General features: G+C 48.7%; 1 protein-coding gene across 3 annotated transcripts in view; it reads right to left on the bottom strand.

The window, feature by feature from the left end:
• The window catches only part of STK10 (serine/threonine kinase 10), a 140,831-nt gene that overhangs the window by 38,310 nt on the left and 80,984 nt on the right, over positions 1-21,537 (bottom strand). For all 3 annotated transcript variants that reach the window (XM_053567350.1, XM_053567352.1, XM_053567351.1), the window contains 5 exons: positions 20,768-20,962; positions 20,125-20,206; positions 10,903-11,037; positions 7,732-8,271; positions 5,554-5,684 (listed from right to left, as the gene is read on the bottom strand). In XM_053567350.1, coding sequence (XP_053423325.1) covers positions 5,554-5,684; positions 7,732-8,271; positions 10,903-11,037; positions 20,125-20,206; positions 20,768-20,962 — 1,083 coding nt within the window. The remainder of the gene's footprint in view (positions 1-5,553; positions 5,685-7,731; positions 8,272-10,902; positions 11,038-20,124; positions 20,207-20,767; positions 20,963-21,537) is intronic.

The following is a 21,537-nucleotide window of genomic DNA, read 5'->3' on the forward strand; positions in this document are numbered from 1 at the left end:
GTAGGTTCAAACCTGGACTGGGCCTGCTAAACAACAATGATGACAAAAACAACAACAAAATAGCCAGGCGTTGTAGCGGAAGCCTGTAGTCCCAGCTACTTGGGAGGCTGAGGCATGAGAACCTCGTAAGCCCAAGACTTTGAGGTTGCTGTGAGCTGTGACACCACAGCACTCTACCAAGAACGACATAATGAGACTCTGTCTCAAAAAAAAAAAAGGGGGGGAAAGGAATTTTAAAATTACCTACATGGATATGAAATGCAAATTAAAAATAAATAACATTTCCATTAACTAAGTAGGCTGGCATATAGAGGAAATTGATGTTTTCATATACTGCTGATATGTATAAATTGGTACAACATTTTTAGAAGATTATTTCGGCAGTAAGTTTATGCCTTTTGACATACTAGTTCCATTGCTGGATATTGATTCTAAAGAAATACTTATCGATTTATACTAACGTTGAATAAGGATGTTCATAACAATGCTATTTATAATGGCACAAATTAGAAATAAAATTCATCACTGAGATCTACTTAAATAAATTAAAATATTACCATATGATAGAATTCTATACTACCATTAAAAATCAAGTTTTAAAAAATATTTAATTACTTGGGAAAGCATCTATTTAAAATAACAATTATTTATGAGGGAGGCGCCTGTGGCTCAAGGAGTAGGGCGCCAGCCCCAGATGCTGGAAGTGGCGAGTTCAAACCCAGCCCCAGCCAAAAAAAAAACTGCAGAAAAAAAAAAAACAACAATTATTTATGAACAGATACAGAATTGTCTCTAAGCAAAATTTGAAGAATGAGTCCATTATACCTACCATCTGGGTTAACAAAAAAAAGACAATAATGTATGTCTGTGTATGTGTGTGTGTTTACTTTTACTATTTCTAGAAGGATCAATTATACCATAAAATATTAATATAAGAAGGACAAATAGATTTCTGAAAGAAAAGTAAGTGGAGAAAGATTTTTCACTGTTTATCTACTTGAAAAAAATGTTTTTAAATTTTGAACCATGACATTACACAGGAATCCCTTGTCCAAAATGCTTGGGGCCAGAAATGTTTTGGAATTTTTTTGGATTTTGGAATATTTGCATTGTACTTACCAGTTGAGCATCCCAAATCTGAAAATCCAAAGCCCAAAATGCTCCAATAAGCATTTCCTTTCAGCATCATATTAGCATGCAAAAATGTACAGATTATAAAGCATTTTAGGTTGTGGATTTTCAAATTTAGGATGCTCAACTTATATTACCTATTTAAAAAGTACAATAAAATTTCTTGTACCCTCAATGAATCCCCAACAATAAAGAAGAAGAAGAAATACGAAAAGCCTTGGTGTAGTGACTCATTCCTGTAATCCTAGCACTCTGGGAGGCTGAGGCAGATTGGATCAGCTGAGCTCACAAGTACCGAGACCAGTCTGAGCAAGAGTGAGATTCCATCTCTAAAAAATATCCAGGCATTGTGGAGGGCACCTGTAGTCCCAGCTACTCAAGAAGCTGAGGCAAGAGAATCACTTGAGTCCAACAGTTTGAGGTTGCTGTGAGCTATGACACTACAGCATTCAACCAAGGGCAACAAAATGAGACTCTGTCTCTAAATAAATAAATAAATAGGCAGCTCCTGTGGCTCAAAGGAGTAGGGCGCTGGTCCCATATGCCGGAGGTGGCAGGTTCAAACCTAGCCCCGGCCAAAACTGAAAAAATAAATAAATAAATAAATACAATAAAAATTTGACCTAAAACCACATGGTATCCCTTAATTTTGTAACATATCTATTGTCAGTGTGCTACGTATGAACTCACAGAAAAAAATTAATGGAGACATCCTAGCACTTGGAAGACCAAGGAGGGTGGATTGCCTGAGTTCACGAGTTTGAGACCAGCCTGAGCAAGAGCAAGACCCCGTCTCTAAAAAATAGCTTAGCAAGATCTACTCAGCGCCCATAGCACAGTGGTTAGGGCGCCAGCTACATACACCAGAAGCTGGCAGGTTCGAACCCAGGGGCCAGCTAAGCAACAATGACAACTGCAACAGAAGAATAGCCGGTCATTGTGGCGAGCACCTGTAGTCCCAGCCACTCGGGAGGCCGAGGCAAGAAAATCACTTGAGACCAAGAGTTGGAGGTTGTTGTGAGCTGTGATGTCACGGCACTCTACCAAGAGCAACATAGTGAGACTCTATCTCAAAAAAAAAAAAAAAAAGGAAAAGAAAGAAAAAGAAAAAAACAATAGCTGGGTATTGTGGCAAGTACCTGTAGTCCCACTTGCTTGAGAGGCTGAGGCAAGAGGATCACTTGAACCCAAGAGTTTGAGGTTTTTGTGAGCTAAGATGCCACAGCACCCTACCAAGGATGACAAAATGACACTCTGTCTCAAAAAAAAAACACATTGGAGATAAGCCCCAAAATGTTAATGATATTTCTTTCTGGGAAAATCCAAAAAAAAAAAGAAAGAAAGAAAAGAAATTAAAATGTTATAGAAAGAACCTGGGCTTCCTGATTGTAGAATGGGGGAGGAGGGAGGCTCCCTGGGGTCTGGGAGGCCCATGTCCTACTCTTGTCTGGCACCTTCAGGCTGCGCCATGGCAATTCCCCCAGGGGCCTTCCTTCCTTAGTCTCATTTCCTCTGCAGAATAATCTTAACCCTCTTGAGTTCTTCAAGGGATAAATGAGATGACGCAAGTCAAGTGCCCACCTGGCACGTGGTAAGTGCTACATAAGTGGCAGCTGCTTGAATCACAATGAGGAAGAAGCAGCAACAACTTGTGTGTCTGCAAAAAGCCAGAAATGCTTTCTATAGCCACATAAAGAAGCTTCCGTCTGAGTCTCTGCTTTTCTGAAAAGTGAGAAGGTAGAAGGCAATTTGTGAGTTTTAACAAAGAAACAGAAATCCTGACTCAAGAGAAACTAAGGTTTCCAGAAAAGTTGACAGAACAAAGGAATACGCAAAGCAGGTAGGCAGCCCGCCCGGCTGACCCACCTGAGTTCTCACAAGGGAAGGAGGGCAAAGAGACAGGGTTGATGGCTTAAGAAGCAAGGAACATAGCCGGGTGTTGTGGCGGGCGCCTGTAGTCCCAGCTACTCGGGAGGCTGAGGCAAGTGAATCGCTTAAGCCCAGGAGTTGGAGGTTGCTGTGAGCTGTGTGAGGCCACGGCACTCTACCAAGGGCCATAAAGTGAAACTCTGTCTCTACAAAAAAAAAAAAAAAAAAAAAAAGAAGCAAGGAACAGGCCAGGTGTGGTGACTCACACCTGTAATCCTAGCACTCTGGGAGGCGGAGGCTGATGGATTGTTTGAGCTCACGTGTTCGTTCGACACCAGACTGAGCAAAAAGCAAGACCCCCACCATCTCTACTAAAAATAGAAAAACTGAGAGAGGCTTTACCTAACAAATGCAATCAGTGTAACCTGGTTGCTTGTACCTCAATGAATCCCCAACAATAAAAAAAAATAGAAAAGGGCGGCTCCTGTGGCTCAGCGGGTAGGGCGCCGGTCCCATATGCCGGAGGTGGCGGGTTCAAACCCAGCCCCGGCCAAAAAAAAAAAAAAAAAAAAAATAGAAAAACTAAGGCAAGAAGATCACTTGTGCCTAAGTTGGAGGTTGCTGTGAGCTATGACACCATTGCACTCTATCCAGGGTGACAGCTTGAGTCTGTCTCAAACAAAAAAAAAAAAAAGCAAGGAACAGCACAATTGTAAGAAAGAACAGGAGGAGCTCTGACCAAGAAGACTCAGCTGTGGGGAGTGATGAACTCACCAAGAAGACTCAGCTGTGGGGAGTGATGAACTCACCAAGAAGACTCAGCTGTGGGGAGTGATGAACTCACCAAGAAGACTCAGCTGTGGGGAGTGATGAACTCACGGCCATGTGGCTCAAAAGTCTAAATGTGACTCAATTCTCTGGAAATGCCAGGAATAAGCAGAGGCTTCCACACTGTCACAGTGTGGCACCTAGCCTGGCTTTCAGGACAATCAGACCCCAGATTAAATCAGGCCAGCTAGAAAAGGCTGGTTCTTTTTTTTTGTTTTTTTTTTTTTTTTTTGTAGAGACAGAGTCTCACTTTATGGCCCTCAGTAGAGTGCCGTGGCGTCACACAGCTCACAGCAACCTCCAACTCCTGGGCTTAAGCGATTCTCTTGCCTCAGCCTCCCGAGTAGCTGGGACTACAGGCGCCCGCCACAACACCCGGCTATTTTTTTTTTTTTTTTTTGTTGCAGTTCGGCGGGGCCGGGTTTGAACCCGCCACCCTCGGTGTATGGGGCCGGTGCCCTACCGACTGAGCCACAGGTGCCGCCCGAAAAGGCTGGTTCTTTACAAGCACCTCTTTACCTCCTCCAAGTCCCACCTGTGAACCGTGGTGGCTCACAGAGGAGCGTGGGAGCCCAGTGCCAGGGGGAGAGGGTGCTGCTTCTCGATGGGGTGTGGTGACTCTGGAATTTCAATCCTAGGAAACTGAACTGCCCAGAGGAGAAGTGATGGAAACCCATCCCTGGAGGCTGGAGTTTGAAGAGTCCAGGGTGCCTCCCAGATGACCATTAAATGTCATCTGCCAAGAGCAACCACTCCCTCAGCACCCCTAACCTACACAGATTACACTGATATTTCTGTGTGTGTGTGTGTTCACAGAAACACCACTAACTAATGAAAAGTCTGCCTTTTATTTTCTTACAGTACAGAAATAAGTACCCCAGAAACATCCAAAACTGCTTCTACTTGGCTTTGGCATGTTTATGCTTTTAAAAAATATAAACGTGCTTGATGTTCTAGAATTTTTCTCCAAACCAATAATGAATTTACCCTGCAAAGGCTTAGCCCTAAGGGACCGCTGTGGCTCCAAGGCCTCCCTAAGTGATAGCTTCATCTATCTGGGTCACCACCTATCCCCAAACTGGTATGTTGGTGGATACATGGGTGAATGGATGGCTGAGCAGAGGAGTGAATGACAGATGAACGGATACGCAGATGAATGGATGGGTGGATGGATGGATGGATAGATGGATGATGAACGGTGGAAGGATAGATGGATGAATGGATGGATGGGGTGGGTGGCTAGATAGATGGATGAGAAGATAGATGAAGACTGGGTAGGATAGATGGATAGGTGGATGGAGGGATGAGTATGATTATGATAAATAAATGGATGGGTGGACAGATGAATGAATGGGTGATTGGATGGATGGCTAGATGAATGGGTGGAAGGTGAGTGGGTAGATGGACGGGCAGATGTCTGGGTGGATGGGTGAGTGAGTAGATGAATGGATGGATGATTGGGTGGATGACACAGTGAATGGTTGAGTAGACAGATGGTTAGGCGGATGGAAGGATGGTTAGATGGAAAGGTGGATGGATAGATGACTGGCCACATGGATGGATGGGGCAGTAAAGGATCTCAGGCAAAACCAATTTATTTTTGTCTCTGTGATTCCCAATCTTCAGGCTGTAGACAGACAGCCCTCTCATCAAAAGAACCCATGCCCATCCCTCCAATAGCACTCCCATCCTGTTACCACCACTGGCAGCCCTCCCCGGGCTTGCCTGAGAAATCTCATCTCCTCATCCTTCTTCTCATCCTCGCTGATGATCTTGGAGGTGGTGATGCTCACCTCAACACCATCCACCACAAATCTGCGAGTCCGCTTCAGGGTTCTCTTGTGCAGCCTTGAGTCCTGGCCAGGGAAAATCATTAGACAAAGCTCAGCATTTCAGCTAAGGGTCTATAGCTGACACAGGGGTGAGGCCCATCGCACTGCTGGCGCCACAGCCCTACCTCCACCCAGGGAGGACATGTCCATCCACTGTCTCTCTTGCCTCAACCTCTCAACTGGAGAGCCCCGGTGTCTGAGCACTTCCCCTGGCCATTCCCTGACCTCAGCCTTCAGACACTGCCACTCTTAGCCCTCGCCCACCTTGCTGCCAGCACTCAGGCACACACAGGATGTGGTGTTGGAAAGAGTGGGCTCTGATCCTCACTCTACCACTCACTGGCCCTGTGCCACTGGACAAGCCTCTTGTCCTTTCTGAACCTCGGTTTCCTCACCTGTCAGAGGGTAACAGCAGCCCTCATCTCCCAGGGCGGCTGTGAAGGGCCAGTGAGAGGACATGTGGGGAGCACGCACGGCCAGCCCCACTCACAGCACACAGCCCATGCTTGGGATCGAATCCTGACAGTTATTATTGCAGACTATACAAAATTCTCCAGCCACAATGCCAGAATCCAAAGGAGCCCTAAAAACCAAAGGTTGTTTTTATGACTCAGTTGGCAGCCAAACCTGACCTAGGCTGAACTCCACTGGCAGCCACACCTGTCGGGAGCCGCAGTGAAAGTATTCATAATCTTTATCTTTTACTGTGAATAATCCTGCTGCCTACACTCCCGGAGGTGTTGTGGTATTAGAACATATGAACCAGAGTTCTCAGCTCTGATTCAGGTGAGGGCTTGGGGGCCAGCCCTGGTATCCTCATGGCCAGGATACCAAGGGAGCCCTGGTATCCTCTGCCTGCTGCCTCTGGCCTCTTAACTGATTTCAAAGGCCTCTCCTGGTACAGACCAGCCCTGCCTTTCCAACTCAGACCCCCAGGCCTTCCAGGCCCTGGGAGAGGAGTGACTGAGCCAGAGTCCCTGGAGTCTGTGCTGAGCCCTACTCCTGCTAAGTGGGGACCTGCAGGCGGTTCTTGCCGCTGTGTCTGGGCTCCTCTCCCCTGCAGGCTTCTGCCTATGGCAGGTCAACAAAAAAACAAAACCCTCCCTTCTTTTTCCTTTAAGTGCTTAACGCCTTTTTAGGAAGAGAAGGGCCAGGAAAGTCATCCTGAGGAGGGTGATGCTCAAATGTAAAGGCTGCTGTCTACACCTGTCCTGTGACCTGCTGCTGGATTTGTATTTTCTTTCTGTTCCCGAGGCTGATCTCTGGCAGGCCAGCTGCTTTTCCTTCTTTCTCTCTCAATTGTTTAGCAAATGTGTTTGCTAAATATGTTTTTTGCCAAATAAAATGATGGAAGGAAAAAACATAAAGATAAAATACCTTCTTTAAAAACAAACCTGGCTGGGGAGTCAATAGATCAATGGTGTGTCTCACAGCACCTTGAAGTTACCAGCAGGCAGAAAAAGGAGTCAGCCCTTCCAGCTGCCTGAGAAGGAGACTGTTGAGTCCACTGGCAAAGTTCAGAGCCTGGAGCCTGGATCTGACCACCTCCCCACTCCTACTCACATGGGCCTAGGGTGGCTGCTGACTTCTCTGAGCCTCCATTTGCTCATCTGTAAACTGGGAGGATGAAGGAATCTCGGTTCTTTTTGAAGCACTTTGCACAGCGCTTGCCTCGTGCTGAGATCTCAAGCAGGGTGGCTACTGTCATTTACTTCCTGAAGGGGCCCAGAGAAGAAAGCTCTGAGCCCATTTCCTGCATCACAGGGCTGATTCTCAAATGACAAAAATTCTACATCTAGAATTCTCTCATTTAAATCTTACCAGGGCCTTTAACTAAACCTTGAAATTTAAGCCCAAACCAATTGCTTGATATTCCTAAATCCCACATTGAACTCAGATATTTTAGAGATTAAATTATGAATCAAACTAAAAGCTCCTTAAGGAAAGAGTGAGCCTCATGAACCGCTTAAAACAGACGGCAGCCACGAAACACTTTTGCAAACCCAAACGGAGCCGTGGAGCAGCCTGTGACTCTCCTGCTCCCAGCCTGTGGCAGGAGAGGGGGTGTTACCTTGATGGACAGAGAGCCTGACTCCCTGTTCAGGGACAGGTCAGCAGAGAGCGAGGTGCCATAGTCCATGCTCTCAGAGGTGGAGAGGATGCCGCAGTCTGAGTCCCTCTTGGAAGAGCCTGGAGTCACCTGGGCAGGGAGCTCCAGACTGCCGTTGGCCAGCTTCTCACCACCCAAGGTCTCCAGGGCACTGCTGTTGGGCCGGCTCTGGCTTGCCTTTTGGGACCTGTTGGTGGCTGGACTGAGGTCCCCACCCTGGTCAGCGACTTGCTTCTCCTCAGCTATCTGAATTCTGGCATCCATGGACACGGGCCGGGACCTGCGAAGGGGCACAGGCACTGTGAGGCCATTCTCGTTTCCAGGGGCCACATCCGGGGGGCAGATAGTTTGGAGGGATCCATTCCCAGAGGGCTGGCTGCCGGGTCCATTCACACTGTCCTGAGGCTGGCTGGGCGGCAGTGAGGTGGAAGATGACGTCTTGAGAGGCTTGTCAGTGTTGAGGCCCGAATCCACAGAGTTCTGAGTGTGATTCCCTAGGGGCTAGGGGAAAAAAAGATAGTCAAGAGCATGCTTTTATATGTCCAAGGCAAGAGTCAGATGCAGTGGGGTTGGAAAGTCAGACATACACCAGATAAAGAGGTCCAGGACCAGGAAAGTAGAGCAGGCATCCCTATAAGCCACAGTCTTCACCACTCCCTATTGCATCACGAATAATAAACCACAACTTATTTTGAGGATGAGGTCTCTCCTGACTGTTTATAACCTTAGCTTGATTTAATAGCTATTATTCCTCCTAGGAGTAGAGGCAATTTTGGCCCACTGGACAGCTTATGCCCCATCTGTAGGGGCCAGTGGCTACAATTGTGATGATGTGGGAAAATGCCCCCGCCCACCATGGCCAGACCTTCTAATTTTTCAAGACAAGTTGGAAATCTGGATTTTTACAGGACATCTCTCAACTTTAGACAGGAACTCACTCAAATTTTTTTAAAAAACCATAAAAGGGTTGGCACCCATAGCTCAGTTTATAGGGCACCAGCCACATAAACCCAGGTTCACGGGTTCAAACCCAGCCAAGGCCAGCTAAAACAATAATGACAACTGCAACAACAACAACAAAAAATAGTCAAGCATTGTGGCAGGCGCCTGTAGTTCCAGCTACTTGGGAGGCTGAGGCAAGAGAATCACTTAAGCCCAAGAGTTTGAGGTTGCTGTGAGCTGTGATGTCACAGCACTCTATCGAGGGCAACAGCTTGAGACTCTGTCTCCAGAAAACAAACAAAAAAAAAAACATAAAAAGACCAAACCAAGCCTTTCTGGGGGCCTAGATTCAGTTTTGCAGGCACTAAGTTTTAAGTTTTGTTTTTGTTTATCTGGAAAGTACTGAAAATATTGCTGTGATGAAATAGAACAAAAAATTCTTTTCTTTTTCTTTTTTTTGAGACAGAGTCTTACTTTGTCACCCTCAGTAGAGTGCCATGGCAACATAGCTCACAGCAACCTATAATTCTTGGTGGGGCTCAAGTGATCCTCTTGCCTCAGCCTGCCAAGTAGCTGGAACTACAGGTGCCCATCACAACACCTACTATTTTTAGAGATGGGGTCTCACTTTTGCTCAGGCTGGTAGAACACCAATTTCTGAGGATAAAACCTAAATGTCCAGGCTCAGTGCCTATAGCTCAGCGGCTAGGACACCAGCCATACACACTGGAGCTGGTGGGTTTGAATCCAGCCCAGGCCTGCCAAACAACAATGACAATTACAATAAAAAAAATAGCCAGGTGTTGTGGCAGGTGCTTGTGGTCCCAGTTACTTGGGAGGCTGAGGGAAGAGAATTGCTTAAGCCCAGGAGGTGGAGGTTGCTGTGAGCTGTGACACCACGACACTCTACCGAGGGCAACACAGTGAGACTCTGTCTCAAACAAACAAACAAACAAAAACCTAAATGTCCAGCTTGATGAATAAAGTGAGCACCCATGTAGCTACTTTCTAGGTCAAGAAGGGATACTGCCATGCCCCAGAGACCCACCGCCCTCATCCTTCCCAGCAACAATCTCTTCCCTCCCCTTAAAATAGTCACTGTCCTACGATCTCTAAATGCCATAGGCAAATGCTGCCTGTTTATAAACTTTATATTAATGGAATCACATTATAAGCATTCTTTGGGGTCCTGCTAGCCACTGCTTTTTGAGCGCACACATGGTAGCTAGTAGAAGCAACTCCAGTCTACCTTCTATTCAACATCCAGAGTGATGGCTCAGAAATTTGGATCTGATTCTGTCACTTCTAGTGCCCGCCTAAAACCCTCCATGGATCCCACTGTCCTCAGGATGAGCACCAGCCTCTTATCTGTGGAGAATGAGGCCAGACGTGACTACTTTCTGCTCCTTCCTGGAGCCAGGACCGACTGAGGTTCTACTCCCTGCCTCAGCTGCCAAAAGATTTCACATCTGCCAAGACATGGGTCTCCTTGGCACTCAGGGCAGCCAGATGGGGCTAGGGATGGCTGGAGCTGCCCCAGGCCTGTTGCCTCTGACCATAAGCAGCCTCACCTACTTATCCAAAAGTGAGCTGAAAACACTGTCACTTTGTGAGTCACAAGAGGAAAGAAAGCTGGGAAGCAATGAATGGTTAATGACTTTTAAAAATTGGAAGACCTCGGCTCGGCTCGGCGCCTCTGGCTCAAGTGGCTAAGGCGCCAGCCATAAAACACCTGAGCTGGCGGGTTTGAATCCATCCCGGGCCCGCCAAACAACGATGGCTGCAACCAAAAAATAGGTGGGCGTTGTGGCCGGCGCCTGTAATCCCAGCTACTTGGGAGGCGGAGGTAGGAGAATTGCTTGAGCCCAGGAGTTGGAGGTTGCTGTGAGCTGTGATGCCACAGCACTCTACCTAGGGCAACAGCTTGAGGCTCTGTCTCAAAAAAAAAAAAAAAATGGAAGATCTCATGTGGAAATCTAGATTAGATTGCTGGTCTTTCCTGAAAATTCACAGAACCTGCCTCTTGCTGGCCCACAGGCAGTCTTACGCCACCTATAGTGTGGGTGCCTATAAGGGCTGAGAGGGGAGAAACAGGGGACCCTGCCAGAGCCTGAGATCCCGGCCCCTCCCACGGCAGCCTCAGCCTGCTGGGCCCCTGAGCCCGCCCAGCCTGGCTCCTCTTGGCCTTACCCCAGTGGCATCCACAGTGTCCTCCTCTTCCCCCTCGTCCCGGCCATCTTCAATCTCCTCCATCACCTCGGCCTTGGCCTCTGCCACCAGCTCCCGCAGAGCCTTGTTACTGGTGACGCTGCTGACGAAGGGATGCTGAGGAGGCAAGATGCACTGGGATTAGAAGCACTTAGGGGTCGGGGCTGAGTAGAAGAGGCTGGCAGATCTGACCCCCTGGTAGAAAAGGTCGGGGATTAAAGGAGATGATGTACAGGAAAATGCTCAGCCCAAAGCAGGAACTTGAGCACCATTGTGTGTGTGTGTGGGGGGGTATTATTGATTTTCTTTTTAAAAGGTTTTAATAGATGGTTTTACAAAATATACTACAAACATATTTTACTGAGGAATAAATTTCATACAGTAAAGTTCACAAATTGTTAAGTACAATGACTTTTTATATACATACAAACACAGACACACACACACGGTGTAACCACCACCCAGCTTAAGATACAGAACATTTCCATCACCCTAGAAAGCTCCCCTTTCCCCCCCGGCAGGCAACCCCACTCCCCATGGCTGCCCAGTTTTGCCTATTCCTTACTTCGCGTAAGCAGCATTATACAGTACACAGTCTCTCCTGTTGGCTTTTGTTGAATATCACATCTGTGAGATTCCCCTATATTGTCGTGTGTTTTGGCAAACTTCTCCTTTGTTATTCCTGTGCAGTGTTTCGCTGTATGAATGTGTCACCATTTGTTTACTCATTTTGCTGCTGCCGAACATCTGGGTTGCTTCCTATTTCTAGCAACTATGAATAAGGCTGCTACGGACATTCTCCTATATGTCTTCAAGGTAGACATATGTGTTTGGTTTTATTTGAGACAGAGTCTCACTTTGTCACTCTTGGTAGAGTGCCATGGCATCATAGCTCACAGCATCCTCAAACTCTTGGGCTCAAGCGATCCTCTTGCTTCAGCCTCCTGAGTATCTGGGACTACAGGCGCCTGCCACAACATTGCTTCAGGCTGGTCTTGAACTCATGAGCTTGGCAACTCAGGCTGGTCTTAATTAAACTCATGAGCTTGGGCAATTCACCCACCTCGGCCACCCAAAGTGCTGGGATTACAGGCGTGAGCCACCAGGCCCAGCAGGAAATACAAAATCTTGAGGCAAGAGTGGTATAGGTTCTATTCTAGGCTTTTCCAGAAGTGTTGCCATCTTTAAGAAGATTTTATGGACCTTGCAAAACACCAAAGCAAAAAATCTTATCAATGTTAAACCAGCAGGCGGTACGCTGGGTCAAGGCCAGTCCTCAGGCATCTCATCCCTAGCACCAGGGTGTGCTGTCCGCCACACTCACCCAGGGCCCCGGAGAAAGGAATGTCGGGTGGGGGTTGGGAGCATCATCAAGTTGGAATTTGCTCTTATTTGAAATTTCCAGGAAAGCTCTGATGAAATTCACTGTTTTTACTATCAGAATTTTTATCTGTGGAGGAACAACGTCAATGGGATTGCTGAAGTACTTAAGAGGATTAAAGAACACCTTTCTAGCACCTTGAAAACACATTCAGAACTGATAAGTTCACCACAAATCATCCTTATCTGTTTGTTCATTTAAAACACAGCACTTGTGGAAGTCAACCAGGCAACACCCTCTCCACTTCGTCCACCTAAGAGCAATAAACCTCACTTCTTACAGCCCTAGCGTTCAGATTTTCCTAAACCAGTCTGGTTTTCTCTCATCAGTCCAAACCAATGAAGATTTTTCAGAATTTAATTTTTTTCTTTCTTTCTCACTTCCCCGCTCACTCACTGATTCATCCCATAGCCACATCCTGATGTGCCCAGTGTTGAAACAAGACTGAACAGATCCGACCAGGTCTCTGCCCGGGGGCTGACAGCTGAGTAGGAGACAGTAGGTGTGTAGCCAAGTGATAAACAGAATCATTTCAGATGCTGTGAACAGGACAGCTGAGTGGGGCAAAGAGTAAAATCTGTGGTCAGAGGGGCCTCTCTGAAGAGATCCCATTCAAGCTGAGACCTGAAGGATGTAGACGGGCTGGCGAAGAAGAGATCTGGGCACAGAGAATTCCAGGCAGGGGAGCAGCAAGAGGGGCCGTGGGGGCGGAACGGGCGGCAGGAAACCAAAACATCTGAGAGAGGAAGGATGGGCCAGTGCAAGCAGGTGAGCAGCTGAGACTTTATCCTCAGAAGCCACTGGAGGGCTGCAGCGCAGCCATGATAATAGCCACTACCCTGTAAAGATGTTGTGTGGCTGCTGTGTGGTTCTAGGAGATTGAGTAGGGACTTAATAAGAATCTCTAATCATGGGAAGCAAGGTAGAGTGTTAGCTATAGACTCTAGAACCTAGCCACCTGGGATAAAACTCAGCTCCACCACCAACTTGGGGAAGTCACTTAACCTCTCTGAGCCTCAGTTTGCTCATCTGTATGCTAGGAATAATAGTTTGGATGTTCTAAGCATGTGTTCTAGGCAGGTGAGTGTTCATAATACAGAAGCTATCATTTCCATCACCACGACCACCACCACTATCATCATCACATCACCACATAATCACCATCACCACCATCATCACATCATCACCATCATCGCTACGACCACCACCACCACCATCATCACATCATCACCATCATCGCTACGACCACCACCACCACCATCATTATCACATTGTCACCATGATCACCACCGTCACCAACACTGGTGGCAGGGGTAGCAGCACAACCTGAAAAGCCTCTTTTACACTCCCAGCCACTCCTATTCTTTCCTGCATAGCCATAGTGCACAGTTTTTTGGAACCAAGGACAAGAACCAAGATCCCAAAGGTCCCCGAGTCCCACGTTGCACAACCCAACACATGTGAGCTTGAGCAAAACGCCATGGGAGACTTCATTGCAGCAACTAAAGCAGACGTGGCAGAATTAAATAATGCAGGCGCGGCTTCTGGAAATACTATGTTTTCATCAGGGCACCCCACATATTGACCAAATTAGTGGCTTTCAGCACAGCCAGGAGCCTGGCTTTCCTGAGGCAGAACCATCTGCGCCACTGCCTCCCCTGAGCATCCCAGGGTCCTCAGGAAGTGGTGGTGGAAGCTCCGGGGGAAGAAAGCCTTTGACAGAGGGGTGAGTGAGCAGGGCAGCTCCCCTGGACGCCAAGACAAGCAAGGCCGGCAGAGGGCGGAGCCCCTCCTGTTGCTGATTAGGCTAAAACGCTGTTTCGTAAACTGCTCTAAGACAAAGCACAGACCTCCTCTGCCCCTGCATCAGCTCTGCTCCTCCACAGATGTGTTCAGAGAAGCCTCTTCCTCCAACTTCAAAACTGCCAAGGCCCACCAGAGAGATAAAACCCTGCCTGTGTTGTAAGGGAAGGTGTAGGACCTTCCCAGAGGACCAAATGCTGGCCAAACATGCTGTGTGCCAGCACCGGGCAGGCTGGTCTGGGCACACATCTCCCCAGGGGATGGCTGGATCAGAGGAGAACTTCACCAACCACCAAGTCCTTCAGGAACGGCTGTCTGTGCCATGTCTGCTGACAGCCCCAACGTACCAAGAAAGGTGGCATGACACAGCACCGCCCTCTGGCCAAGGCCTTTGCTGCTTTCTAAACAGACATCCTTTCCAAGAACTTAAGCCTCTTCTTCATCTGTGTGCTTAGAAACCCTCAGCCAAAGGGGTCCTACACGCCAAGACTGGCTTTATAAAATGACTTATTATGCTCTCAAGTCTTCAGGTGTCAGCAGCTCTCCTTCAGTCCTCCTCCTCCCCTTTCTAACCTTCTTCCCTTCCTCTCTCTTTGTCTTCCATTCCTTCTTTCTCTCCTTCATCTAGGGGGAGAGGCAGCCTACCAGAGTGGTCAAGAGCACAGACTTTGGAACCAGACGGCCAGGACCAGAATCCCAGCTCTGTTGCTTATAAGCTGTGTGACCTTGTGCAAGCTACTAAACCTCTCTGTGCCTCCGTTTTATCATCTGTTCAATGGATATCTGAATGGTACCTGTTTCATGAGGATCTCTTCATGCCTGGTACTATTCTGAACATGCTGAGCATTTAGAGTAGTACCTGGCATGAAGAAAGAGTTACTTAACAGTTAGGTAAAAATAAGTAAATTTATTTTAGGAATAGTTATTGAGAGCTCTCTACAAACCAGGCACTATTCCTGGGACATAACAGGAATTTCTGTGAGCAAAACAAAGTCTACTTTCCTCAGAAAGTTAAGATGTTGGTGGGGCAAGATGGCTCACACCTATAATCCCAGAACTCTAGGAGGCCGAGGCAGTTGGATTGCCTGAGCTCACGAGGTTCAAGATCAGTCTCAGCAAGAGCAAGACCTGATCTCTAAAAATAGCCAGGCGTTGTGGTGGGAGCCTGTAGTCCCAGCTACTCGGGGGGCTGAGACAAGAGAATCACTTGAGCCCAAGAGTTAGAGGTTGCTGTGAGCTATAACCCCATGGCATGGCACTCTACCCAGGGTGAGACTCTGTCTACAAAAAAAAAAAAAAAGTTGTTTGTCAGGGAGCTCAATATATATAATATATTTCACATAATATATGAGGTTAGACAACTAAGTTCATGATCTCGTCCTAGAAAATGTGCTACATTCTTCGTTGCTGAATATCGCTACAGTCCCAGATGGCCAAGGGGAATACTTCAAAGGTGACCATAGTGATATTCAGCAATGAGGTAAGTAGCACCTTTTCTAAGATGAATTCAAGAACTTTTTTTTTTTTTTTTTGCAGTTTATGGCTGGGGCTGGGTTTGAACCCGCCACCTCCGGCATATAGGGCCGGCGCCCTACTCCTTTGAGCCACAGGTGCCGCCCAAGTTCAAGAACTTTAATTGTCAGACCTCGTATAATACATGATACATATATTATTCCACATACATATACATAATATATAACCTATAAAACACATAATAAACAAGCGATGATATATGCTGAGTGCTACGTGAAAAATGAAAACGAGAGCAGGGAGGGGAAGTTAGGAACACGGGTGTAGCAGGCTTGCGGTTTTACGTCGTGGTTGGGGGAGGCCTCACTGAGAAGCTGACATCTGAGCAACAACTTGAAGAAGAGAAAGAGGCCCCTGCAGAGGCACCAGGGGCAGGGTGATCTGGGCAGAGCAACAGCCAGTGCAAACGCCCTGCGTCAGGAATGTGGCTGGTGTGTGAAGAGGCCAGGGTGGCTGGAGCAGAGGGAGGGGGCAAGAAGGGGAGAGGAGGTCAGAGGGATGAGGAGGGGACACAGATCATCTGTGGGGTCACTGAGACTCTAGACTCTGAAGTGAGATGGGGGCTGTTAGGGTGCTCTGGACAGGGGGAGAATGAGAGCTGGCTGCTGTGCCCTCTGACTGCTGAGCTGAGAAGTAACTAAAAAAGGGTGGGGTGACCAGTGAGGTGACAAGCGAGTGAGAGACGATGGCAGCCCTGACAGTGGCTGTGAGGGAGGCCTGGGAAGGGGACACATTCTGGGCATGTTCTGAGGTCGTGATGGAATGAGAGAAAAAAAGGAATCGTGGATGGCTGTAGGCTTTGGGGTCTGAGCCACCAGGAGGGCAGAGACACTGTCACCTGAAACAGGAAAGCCACTGGCAGAGCACACGTGGAGCAAGACCCAAATGCTCAGCCTGAGATGCGTACTGGGCACTGGGGGAGTCAGGCAGCCGACGGCAGTGCCCTGGAGTCTGGGCCAGGAGAGCGATCTGGGCTGCAGGGACACAGCTGGGAGTGCTACAAACTGGGGGCCTGGTACACTCTCACACTAGCCAACTGGGGCAGAGGCGCAAGTAAGGGACACAGAGGAGGAGCGACCAGTGAGAGGGAAGGAGGGGTCAACTGGCACGGAGGCTGCTGATGGCCACGAAACCAGCACGGAGGGCTGAGCTGACCAGTAGCACAGAAATCGCCAGCAACCTTGACAACAACAGTTGTGACAGAGCAATAGAGTTAAGAACAAATTCAAGAAGTGTTACACATCTCATGTGTGACAGCTGTGATGCTAAAAACATTCAATTCAAAACCTCACTTGCTCACACAGTTCTATGCAACAAGCACCGTCCCCATCTTACAGATGAGGAAACCGAGGCACAGAGTGAGAACTATTGAGATTCCAGGGTGGGCAGGCTACTTTCAGAGGTGGAGCTGCTCAGCACTGTGATCCTGTGAGAGTAAATGAAAGATCACAGACTGAGAAGCCCACAGGGCGTGTGTCACTCAAGGGTCTGAAGAGGGACATGAGCAATGCTGGAGCAGGGACGGGAGATCTGGGCTCCCCTCTGCCACTCAAAGCCAAGTGACCTCAGACGAGCCATGCATACACTCTGAAAGGTCTTTATTTATCTCACTAGCTCTCTCCTTTCTTCTGCAACCCCTTCTATCCTATACCAACAATCTTCTGGCAGGACATTTTTTCCAATTATGCAACGGAAATTCCTGGCTCAGGCTGAGGCTCCAAGGCTGCTATGTGGGGATGGGGGACAGCTGGTCTCTTCCTGGTGGAATGTCCTAGAGGCCGGATGTATCAGGGCAGGAGGTGCCTGCTTACAGGAAACCATTGACCCCAATTGACTTGGAGCTTTTGCATCTGACAATGACAGCAACCCCACTCTCCACCAGCCCATTTCCCACCAAATGCCACAATACCCAGAAAATGAGGCCTTTGGGCCCTCCAGATATTTGCTTTCAAATAAGTTACAGAAATTTAAAAAGGACAATACTGACCATCTAACAGGTAGACCCCATTTTGCATTTTGGGTCCTTTTCATTTTTAGATAAATCAATCAATTAAATGCATCACACATTCCTTAAGCATAGTGCTTAACATTTAAGCTAAGCACTTCACACAACAACCTCGTAAGGAGGGCATTGTCACCAATCCCCACTTCAGAGTGATGACCAAGGCTCAGAGAGGTGAAGCCACTTGCCCAGGGTCTCATAGCCAGTAGGTGGCAGAGGTGGGATTCAAACCCAAGACTTTCCCAGCTCACACTCTCCCTAAGCTGCACACCCCGGAGGGACACACTAGGTCTTGACATGTCAAGCACAGACTCAGTGCCTGGCACACAGCAGGTAGTCAGGAAAAGCGGGGTGAGCACGGACTCAAGTGCTTGGTGTGGAGTCTTCCTCCTTCCTTCACACCACGCCTCACGGGCTGTCACGCTGGGGAAGGACCAGAGTAGACAGGACAGGGGAGGGGGAGCTTCTCTCTCTCACCCTGGCCCACTGATATTTTCTATCAGTGGTGGCATGGGGGTAGTGACAGGGTGATTTGGGGACAACTGGGTGAAAGGATGGTCGATTTTAGTAGTGAAATGATAAAAAAATATTAACTCAGTTTCTCTGTGAGGGTTAAAATCGATCCTAAGAGCCCTCTCTCTGCTCTCTCTCCCTCTTGCTGCAGGCACCCTGTAGAGTTCCATTTTTGTTATCTGAAAAGAGCAGACAGAATGGAAATATAAATCTTTCAAACATTTACCAGCGGACTGCCTTTTAGAACCTGTTTCTACGGCCTCAAGAAGTTCCTGGACAGACAGCAGGGGGGACAAACTCCAGGCCTCAGATCCTGCCTAAATCATATCTCAAGGGCAAAATCACCAAGAGGATCAAAATCACCTGTGATAAGCCCGGCTCCACAGCAAGGCAGCTGGAGCAGAGGCAGCAGTCTCATAGACTGCTAATTTGGCTGCAGTCACTGTTACTCCTTCTCTTTGTCCCCCTTAAAGTCAGCCACTTGGCTTCAGGGCTTGCATTTTTCCTCTTCGGGATGTCAGGCAGTCTCCTTGCTCTCTTTTCTCCCTCTCTTTCCCTGCTCTCTTTCATTCTTTCACTCCCTCTCTCCTTCTGAGAAGATAAAATAAATTTTATGCTTTTATATCCTAATCTTTGGAGAAGTCTTCCCTAAACCCATGCGCACTAGGTTCCCTAACACTGGGCATGTGATGTGTGCAGCTCTCAGAACACTGCTATGAGCACGCTGACGCTCACTTGGCAGCTGCCAGCCATCCACACCCTGACCCAAGGCCCAGGCCCTGGCAAAGGGTGGCTCACAGCTAACTCCAATAGTTCCCAAACCACCAGACACTTCCCCCTGTAAAGTCATACAGCCAGCTGATGAGGTGCTCAGAGTCTCCCAGACTCCGCACACAGCAGCCAGAGGGACCCTTGTAAATGGAAGTCATCTGCTGCCTCTCCCCTATTGCTCACAACTCCTGATTTGAGCTTGCAAGGCCCTGCAGGATGCTCCATGACCCAGCCCTGTGTGCAGAAAAGAGTTAGCACAGGAGGCCTTTGAAAGGCCTGCTTACAACACTGGATTCTTAACTGGCCTCTGGAAACTTGGATTTCAAGAGGGTTCCCTCCATTAACTGATAAGAATGGCCCACTCGCCTAAACTGTTTGTACAAACAGCTCGGCTTAGGCTGAACATGAGTTCTGCTTCTGGAATCTGGAACTTTGGCCCCTGCCAGGCAGAGGGTGCCTACACAACTGCCACTCAGGTTAAAACCCTGGGCACTGAGTCCTTAATGAGCTTCCCCAGTGGACAACACAGGCATTAAGTGTGTCCTGGTGACCACACTGGGAGAGGGCTCCAGAAGCACGTGCCTAGCCCCATCAGACCTCCCATGTGCCTCTTCCTGGTGCTGAGTTCTCTCTGTATCCTTCTGCTGTAAGGAGTCACAGTGGGGAGGATGACAACCTGCTGAATCCTATGTGTTCTCTTAGCGAATCATCAGACCTGGAGATGGACATGCCTGTGCCACTCTGATATCATCTCCTACCCCCTCCTGGCCTCCTGGCTCCTCCTGGCACTGCTCCCCTCCTAGGCCTCTGCCTTCTCCCTCAGCGCCATCTGCCTCGCTCCCTCACCTCCCGTCGCTGTCTGCTCAACCAGAGACTCCTGACTTGTCCTCCCTGCCCCTTGGTGCTGTGGCATGTTTCTCCATGACACTGGCTAACCCTTGACAGTTCTTTTGCACCTGTCTCTCCCACTGGAACACATGCTCCATGAGGACAGGGCTCTGGATGGCTTCGTTCCCGGAGGCACTCCTAGCATAGGTGGCATTCAGGAGGCCCCTGCGGAAAGTTGGCTGTCACTGCCGTTGCCTAAGTGGGGTGAGGAAGCCATCCAGCTTCTAGGGCACTGCTGAGCTCGCCTGGCTGCTGTGCATCAGGGTCCTTCTACCTCCGTGGGTGAGGCGGGGGCGGGGCAGGGGCTCCCACTCACCTCCAGCAGCTGTGCAGCACTGGGCCGGGTTTCTGGGTTCTTATCCAGAGATACCTTCAAGAAGTCTCGGAACTCCACAGACCTGGGAAGACAGTGTCAGCAGTGAGTCTGGAGGGGGTGAGGGCTGAGAAAAGTCCTCCATGTCACACTCTACTGTCTCAAACACACCCTCAAAGGGCAGAGGACATTTTTATGAGCCAGGGCGGTGATGACAGGGACCATGTGAAGCCCTCTACATAGGGGACATCACTGTCTAGGTGGGGATTTAGAAACCAGGAAGGAGCAGGGACATGCCCAAGCCACATAGTGTGCTACAGCAGTGCTGGGATTTGAACCCAAGCCCCAGTTCCCACCCAGGGCTGTGCCATGTGGTGGCACAACACACAAAATGGGGCTTAGCTCGGGCCCTTATTTCCCAGAGGGATCCAGCTTACTTGGGTCATCTGGGCTGCTCTGATGGAGTTCTCAGGTCAAGAGCACAGAGGGAGAAGAGAGGCACGGTGGGCCCAAGGAGACCCGGCCTCTCCCTTACTCTGGGGCCTGGCAGCACCGGGAAAACACTGACATTGCAAACACCACCCCTCCCCAATCCCTCCTGCCCTGTGTCTAGGCCGCTGACCCTGCTGGCCACTTTGTTCCTCACCACTTGGAAGGCGTGAGCAGCGTGGGAGGGTCTGACTTGGCGATCTTGAGTAGGACCCGCATGGGGTTGAGCTCATGGTGTGGGGGCTCGATCTGGGCCATCTCTATCAGCGTGATGCCCAGGGACCAGATGTCGGCTTTGTAGTCATACGGCGTGTCCTTCATGGTCTCACACATGACCACCTCGGGGGCCATCCTGAATCAACCAAGGGGCAACAGAGCGCTAAGAATCCGGCCTCCACCGGTGTTTCTGGGAGATTTGAGATCAAGGGCCAACAAGAGCCAATGTTAGGGGCTAGCAGCACTCCCGAATTATGATCTGCATTACTTTACATCCCACTGTCTTCTCAGGATGGTCTTCCCACAAATGCCTTCACAGCGGCTGCCCGCCACGTCCTGCTGCAGTTCCTGATGCCTACCACAAGATGGCAGCAGCAATCCAGAACACAGAGTCCTGGGGAAGGGGTGGGTGGGGCAGAGGGGATGGTACCCCCCAAACGGGGCGAGAGGGTGGGGTGGAAAAAAACACAGCAGCACAGACAGAAAGGAAGGGAGAGAAAGGGAACAAGAGGAATAACAGGAGAGAGAGAGAAAGCAAAGAGTGAATAGCAAGCAAGAAAGGAGCCTGAACTCTACAATGGCAAGTAATGTACATGAAAAAATAGTGAAAACACACAAAATAGAAAGTAGTTATTAACAGCTGTGAAACTGAACGACAGAGCTTTATTTCTAAAGTAATAGTTCTGAAAAAGAAGGAAACACAACAGACTA

The sequence above is a fragment of the Nycticebus coucang genome, chromosome 17 (genome assembly GCF_027406575.1).
Source record: "Nycticebus coucang isolate mNycCou1 chromosome 17, mNycCou1.pri, whole genome shotgun sequence".
In the NCBI taxonomy this organism is placed as follows: domain Eukaryota; kingdom Metazoa; phylum Chordata; class Mammalia; order Primates; family Lorisidae; genus Nycticebus; species Nycticebus coucang.